We start from the raw sequence: 8,169 nt of genomic DNA on the forward strand, positions 1-8,169 counted from the left end.
TTAGGCGAAACCCTGCGCAAATCACTTCATCATCACCGTCACCACGTCATCGTGCTGATGGAACTCATCTACTTCCTCAACACTCTGCTGGATCAAGAGTTCGAGGGACGTCATCGAGCTGAACGTGTGCAGAACTCGGAGGTGTCGTACATTCGGTACTTGCTCGGTCGGAACGATAAGAAGTTCGACTACATTAACCGCGTTGTCAAACGCTTCCGCTTTCGGTCTACGAGGGTATGTAGACACACTCTTCCCCTCTTGTTGCTATGTATCTCCTACATATATCTTGCGTGAGCGTAGGAAATTTTTTGAAATTGCATGCTATGTTTCCCAATAGTTTTTGTCACATTTTTCTTTATAGAAGTGTCATAACCATGACAAAAAAAGTTTTCGTTCAGGCCATAATGTCACGGATGTGTTTTTTTTGTAGTGTTATGAGGCTCTCTAAAAAAACCTTTGATCACTTTAACAAGGTTATCCTAAATTTAGGGTACTGTTCTGGTAGTTGGTATATTTTTAGTGGTATGAAATGATATGGTCCATAACTTTACACACACAAGGGTGAACATATGAACTTAAATATTATGATAAAAATACTGACTTGTCCATAAAAAATAAGGATGTGATTTTTCCCTTATCCTTTCCCGAATTATGTGCTCAACCAAGTAAATTTAAATTGATGTATGTGATTAGGGATCTTAAATGTTAGAATCTCCTCACTGTACATTGACAAATTTTGCCTTATTGCTACTATCAATAAATACTAGTGGTAGAATGGTCGATGTGCCGACGGTATTGTACAAATTTTAAATAGTGCACATATATCTTTTAGGAAGCACTAGAAGTAATAACTATTTCATGAAACTTGACAATAACATTTATCTACCAAAATTTATAGCAGTAATTCATTCTTTTAAAATAAAATTCTATTATCAAGAACACAAGTCTTTCCTAGTTTTGTCCCATTTAATGTAGCGATAACACCAAAACTTTGCCTACAGACTAAAGAATGAGAAGTTCTAATATTTAGATTTACCATTTCATCATGCGTATGTAACACACTCATATGTAACATTGTCATAGATATATCAACATAAACAGAAGCACTCCTTTATTCTCACACAACCCCCCATAATATATGGAGGGGACATAAACTAGACATAGAGTGTCTGGATTTTTTCTTCATAGATAAAATCTTGGAGACCTAATTATGAACTTCATAAAGAACCTGACTGGGCTAATGGAAACCACTATTGGTTGCCAAAGTAGGTAGTCATTGATATGTTTAATACAACCATCAAGTATCCAACTTTATTCAGACAGATTGCAGTATTCTTGGATTCCATAGTCGATTCATGGTTTGGCCACCATCCTTTTATCATGATCATTTACTTCAATTTTGCACTGCAATTCAACCAAAATGAATGCCTTTCGCATGAGTGACATTGATGAGCAAAACTAATGAAATCATGCCCTAGTTCACTATAACTCAAATTGTGTAGCCCTTTATTATAGTGGGTGTTTAGCAACTTAATTAATTAAAGTATGTTTATGTTATCTATTGTATTATTGGCATTGCTTCAGAATACTGAACTTTTGGGGTTCTATATCATGATGTCGGCTCAATGGAGGTACAAAATGATCAGTATCACATAATGATTTACTCTGGTATGAAACTTTGTGTTGCCAAACTAGCTCGGACGTTGTCGACCTATTTTTTCAGGAGTGAAAATGTCACGCAGGTAAAAAAAACTTGCGACTGCATGTCATCTTTGCACTCGAAATTGATAATTGCATATTTGGATCCTTCAAACTATATACGTGGTGGAATATACTATGGCTAGCTGAGGTTGAGGCAGATTAAAATACCTTGAGAGGCTAGGATGGAGGGCACGCCACTTTGTCACACTGTACATTCATAGCCAGAACTGATGGTGATCATCTCATCAAGGGCAAGATCAATTTTCTCTAGTACCTCATGTAACTGTTTTGACAACTCCCAACCAGATCGGATGAAAATGATATTTCTTTTCTGACAAACCATGACGAGTGTGCGAGCAATGCAAAAGGTTGTATGTAGCTTTTCTATTGAAGCCCTCATGTATGGGTCCTTCATGAGTTCTGTATTTCCAAACTGTGAAAGGAGGGCGTTGACTCCATTCACACGCTTTTCAATTTCATTGCACTCTACCTTGTTCCTCTGAACTTTGTCCAACGCTACCTTTATCTCAACGGCAACTTCAGAAATTGTATGTGGTACACTCCGTGTTCGTTTGTCCTTCACAGTAATGACATGTGTTATCACTAATATGGTTAAATAGTAGAGATAGGCTAATGGATTGTATAAAACACTAAGGGGTTAATTCAATAACAGATAAGCTTCATTTGGTAGGCTATTATGATCATTTACTCAAAAAGGGTTGATGAACCACATGCCAATATTGTCTTTAAATGATATTATTATTATTTAAAAGTTCATATACTAAAATATCATAGGTTTTGTAGGTTTTTTTTTGCAGAAATAGGTTTTATAGTTGTTGATCCTGAGCAACCAAGGGATGCAAGCTTAGAATTATATAATGCAAGAGAAGAATTATATGGCCAAAACGCCTACTCCCTCCATCCCAAAATAAGTGTCGCCGTACAACTCTAGTGCAAACTTGTACTAAGTCAGTGATGCTTACTTTGGGATGGAGGGAGTATAATATAGATAAATATTAATATTGTAAGAATTTGTAGAATGTACAAAAGGTTCACCCCATAATACCAATTGGAGCGAACGGCCTTGTCCATCCGGTACTTGGTAGAGTTTCTGTTAGACAGTGACCATCCTTCAGCTATATATGCATTATTCATGGTAAAATCAAAAGAAACACCAATAAAAAGATTATGTGCTATGCATGGAAAACTTAACGTACAAGTGGCTTGGTGCGCGGCGCAATGCAGACCATGATGGCAAGCGACACCTCGGAGTTTATACAAGATATACTCTGGTCCACCTGGTTGAGCTGCTTGGACATCTCCCCGGCCTTTATGAGGAGACAACACATGTTGGTCTCTTCCTGGCAGTCTGTGACGAGCTCGAGCGCCTCGGCGAGGATCTCACGCAGCGCCTCCAGTGCAGTGCCGCTCCCCTCGGGGTTCATTAGCTCCGCGTCCTTTTGGCACAACGCGAGCGTGTGCCCGACCCTCTCCACACGCCTCTTGATCTTTTGGCATTCCTTTTCATTCCGTTTAACTGTATCCACAGCATGTTTGATCTTGAACACAATATCGAGAGCGTTTGTCACGCTGCCCAGTACCGCGTCGGCCATCCTAATTGATTGTACAACAGATCAGCAGATTGAGCACAATTACAACTACGTAGTATACATGGATAGCGAGCAGGGCAGCGACCTACCTTTGTTATCTCCTCCTTTTATCACCTGACGGGAGACAGGGGGCTCTTCCGCTCTTGCTTCCTCTAAGCTTGCTTGTGCGTTGTACCTGGCAGCTACATTAGTGTGTTGGCTCGGTAGCAACTCCATGGTCCTATTAATAAGAGCTCATGCCATTAAGATGCCTCCTGGTCCAAAATGTTCCTTTCCCTCACGCAAGCAGCTGTGAAAGTGGGAGGCATTGATGCTTTCGTCCGGAACTGTAGGAGATAATTCCATGGCTGGAATCAAGTACCTCCTATGATTGGTTTACGCCATGATAAACAAACAAAGACATATGTTCCCGATTTCCAGCACACTCTTTCACAAAAATAACACTTTGTCGTACAAGGATGAGGCGTCATGCGTATACATCACACTTACGCTAATAAAATGCTCTCAATGGTAGGCCTCACCCTTAGTGACACAACGTATGCTAACTTGCTAAGTGCCGGTCATGTTCTTAGACTAGCTTGAGTGTGCATTCATGGGGCACACAATACTTATTCTCATCAATATTCCAGCATCCTTTTTTCTTTTCGTTCAGTTTTGTTGCATGCATCCACATGATGTACTAGTTATTACATACCAGGGAATAGATATGTCATCACCCGATCTCCATAGTTCCATGTTGATATACAGAAATCTTATTACATAATTAATAATTAATAAGTGGGTGAGTAGGTCATATTAGCGGGCCCATTTTAGTCTTTTTTTTTTGTGCATATGAAGTTAAGGTATGCAAGTAATTAATTAGTTCATGGCTGCCTCCATGGTAACTCAATTGTTGACCTCTCATGGCATGAGCTGTCAATGCTGCCACCTTCTTCCTGCCCCATATTCTGTGGGAGTTGCGTGGTTTGCAGCAAGACGAGGCTATGGGCCTATGACTAATGCTAATGCTAAGCATTTTTGTTCTTGATTTGTTTGCATGCAGTGGGGTAGTTATGTATGAATCTGAAATTTAAAATGCTCAAATTAAATCTATTCACGAAGCAATGTATATGGCATTACAACAATACAACTTTGAGTGATGCAACCAGTGAAATTTCTACAGGTTGAAAATAATAGGGTAGTCATCGTATTAACCTGTCCAATACCCAGCAGGATGTATTTTTAGAATAATCCAGTCCAAGTCCTCCTTTATAAGTTTTCTGTCCATTTTTTGACTCCCATCGGTTTCATCTAGCAAGATGTATTTAGGAATTACACTTATGCACCAACTATGCATGCAACTAAGAAGTAACCATTAGGCCTTAAAGTCATTGCTCTATTTTACAGTTTGATAAATTCATCATCAAAGTACAACAAGCCAACTTATGTGTTATATATGTCTAATGTAGTAAACACAATCAGCCTTACTGCCTTAGGTAAGAATAATACTCTTGACCAAAATATGAGAAAAAAAATGAAGGGAAGGAGATTCTATCTGCATCTCCTCTACTAATCTCCTTTCTCATGGACATGCTATCAGTATGGTGGTGGTCGTCTTTTCCGTGGTTGTCACCATGATACCTATGCACCGACATCCCTTCACTACCTCAAGCCCATCACACACCATAACTAACTTCCAAGTACCTCTCTTACAAACCTAATCAGGCAATCCTACACTCTAATGTCATTCATTTGTCTCACTACAATAGATGACCGCACTATTGATGACGAATACTCCCTTTGTGAGCCTACACAATGATTTTTCTTGACACTTTCTCATGGAACCAAATAAAAAATAATCTCGATACTCCTATTTAAATGGGTATGGACAAATATATTTGTTGTTTTTATTGTCTTTCAATAATAATTAGTGTCTTGATGTATTTGTGATCATGTTAACAAATGGTTTTTTTTTACTATAAACAGTAGGGTAAAACCCCACTGCAATTTTTATAAATAAAGAGCAAAGTAACAAGTAGTCATATAGGCTTGAGATAAGCCTTCAGAAAGAAAGAAAGAAAGAAAGAAAGAAAAGAAAGAAAAAAAGAGAAAAAGAGAAAAAGGAAAGAACTAGGCTACAAAAAGAAAGGAAAATTACAACAGGGCATCAAGCCAAACAGTGAATTGTCTCTCATGCTTTTTCTTCATTCTGAACCTTAGAAGCTTGAGTTCCTAGAGGAAAATGAACTTCCATCCTTGGAAAGATGGTGTAATGTTTTCAAAAATCTTATTGTTTCTGGTTATCCAGATGGCCCGTGCTCCAAGAATGATGATCTCCATGTAAAAAGGGTAATTTATTTTGTCCTTGAGATCTTGGAATGCTTCTAACACGGACAGGTTTAGTGTTCTTGTTGGACATATAAAGTCCCAGCATTGTTGCACAAAGGGACATCCCCAGAAGAGATGATGTAGTGTTTCTTCCTACTGACATCCTCTTACTACACAGTTGTATGCCTCCAATACAAAGCTCTTTCTTCTAAGTCGATTTCTTGTGTTAACTCTGTCATGGAGCAGTTGCCAAAAGAATACTTTGTGTTGGCTAAGATGAGCTTTGCCAAATCCAGTTGAAGTGAGGAGGAGTTTGCTTGTGTCCAATTAAAACTTTATATGCTTTGATGGATGAATAGACTTCATTCCCCCAAATGTAACTCCAGGTGTCCAAAGAGTCCAAGAATTCAGATTGTCTCGTAGAGATGCAAATGTCTTCCATTTGTAAAAATTCCTCATATGCCTCTGTTGTCAGTGGTAGATAGAAAAGATCCTGAAGGTATTCTGTCAGCATCACTTGTTGTATGTTCAACTGTGGATTTCTTAGAAAGGAGTATAAGTGGTGGAATTTTTGCTTGAGTACTGCCTGATGCCATAGATCATCCCAAAAAAAATGCACTGACACCATCTCCCACATTGCATCTAGCAATAGCTTTGTATTTATCAATGAGAGCTAAGTTTGATTTCCACCAAAAAGAACCTACCATGTTGTCTCCTGGTAATTTCCCATCACTGTAATAAGTTTCACAAATCAGGTTGACCCAAGGTATGTCATGTCTGTTGAAATATTTATGCAGATTCTTCATTAGCAGGGTTTATTATGTGTGTATATATCCAATACACCTAGACCTCCCTGCTCCTTGGGCCTACACATAGTGTACCAAGCCACCAATGCAGGTTTGCGGTCCTCCATGTCAGGGCCTCTCCAGATACAGTGCCTCAAGTATTTTATAATCTGCTTATTTATTGTTATAGGAATGTCCAGACAACTCATGAAGAAGATTGACAAAGATGTGAGCACTGATTTGACAAGGAGCAATTTGCCTGCTTGAGTCATGAAAATAGAAATACATGCCAATCTCTTTGCAATCCTGTTAACAAGAGGTAGACATTGTTCCACAGTTGGTTTTTATATTCCCAATGGAAGACCAAGGTAAGTGAAAGAGAATTGCCCTCTGGCCCATTGGAGTGTGTTTGTGAAAAATTCTACCCTGTCCTCAGAAATCTTTAAAGGAACCAAGAATGACTTCCCATAATTCACTTTGAGCCCTATTGCAGAAGCAGAAGTATTTAGTAAGGCCTTCAGACAGAACAGCTGCCTAGTATCTGCTTGCATAATCACCAGAGTGTCATCTACATATTGCACTATTGGGAAGTGAGGGCAAGAGTTGACTCGAAGTGGTGCAGAGAGTAGATTTAACCTCATTGCTTTGTTAAGAATAGATTGCAACAGGTCAGCAGCAAGCACAAATATTAAAGGAGAGTATGGGTCCCCCTGTCTCACTCCTCTTTTGATGTAAATTTTTTTCCCAGGTACTCCATTCAACACTACAGAAGATGATGTTCTTGAAAATAGAGCTTTCATCCAGGAAATTATACTTCCCAAGGTTACCAAACAAACGTGCATCACGTAGAGCAATAAAAACATCACATAAATGTTCCAAATGTTCCTCCAAAGATCTGCTATAAATCAGTATATCATCAAAATAGACTACCACAAATCGTCCAATGAAAGCACGTAAAACTTCGTTCATTAATCTCATGAAAGTACTAGGTGCATTAGTTAACCCAAAAGGCATGACTAACCACTCATATAATTCAAACTTAGTTTTCCATTCATCCCCCAATTTCATACGAATTTGATGGTATCCACTACGCAAATCAACTTTGCAGCATATTGTAGAGCCACTGAATTCATCAAGCATATCATCTAGCCTTGGAATAGGATGACGATAACGAATAGTAATATTATTAATGTCTCTACAATCAACACACATATGCGATTTACCATCCTTTTTCGGCACTAGAATAATAGGAACAGCACAAGGACTAAGGGATTCGCGTATATAACCTTTGTCGAGAATCTCCTGTACTTGACGCACAATCTCCTTCATCTCCTTTGTATTATTACGGTATGGCGCACGATTTGGCAGTGAAGCACCGGAAATTAAGTCAATCTAATGCTCAATCCCTCGAATAGGCAGTAAACCCGGTGGCACGTCTTGTGGAAAGACGTCAATGAACTCCTGTGAAATGTTAGTGACATCAGGAGGCAAAGATGAAGGCACGTCCTCGAATGAAAATAATGCCTCTTTGCACACAAAAGCATAGCAAATAGATTTGCTGAAAACTACCTCGTCAATATCAGATTTGGTGGCAAATAAGCATGCACTTTTCAATTTAATATCCGAAGCAACACTAGATGGTTTATTATTAGGCTTCATTTGTTAATCAAATTCTTTTGCCACAATCTGATTTTTACTCTTATTTTTCTCCTGTTTTGCTTTATTAGCTCTATTAATATCATCTTTCAAAATGGAATCAGGAGACA

At 38.6% G+C, this 8,169-nt stretch overlaps 1 protein-coding gene across 1 annotated transcript; it reads right to left on the reverse strand.

Moving 5' to 3' along the window:
- Nucleotides 1-1,875: 1,875 nt before the first annotated feature.
- Nucleotides 1,876-3,489, reverse strand: LOC123066705 (uncharacterized). The gene is made up of 4 exons (XM_044489741.1): nucleotides 3,401-3,489; nucleotides 2,919-3,315; nucleotides 2,768-2,812; nucleotides 1,876-2,278 (listed from the first exon to the last, which is right to left on the reverse strand). Exons 2-4 carry the CDS (start codon nucleotides 3,312-3,314, stop codon nucleotides 1,904-1,906), a joined length of 816 nt encoding a protein of 271 aa, XP_044345676.1. The 5' UTR covers nucleotide 3,315; nucleotides 3,401-3,489; the 3' UTR covers nucleotides 1,876-1,903.
- Between the last annotated feature and the right edge of the window lie 4,680 nt (nucleotides 3,490-8,169).

This window comes from Triticum aestivum, chromosome 3B (genome assembly GCF_018294505.1).
Source record: "Triticum aestivum cultivar Chinese Spring chromosome 3B, IWGSC CS RefSeq v2.1, whole genome shotgun sequence".
Lineage (NCBI taxonomy): Eukaryota > Viridiplantae > Streptophyta > Magnoliopsida > Poales > Poaceae > Triticum > Triticum aestivum.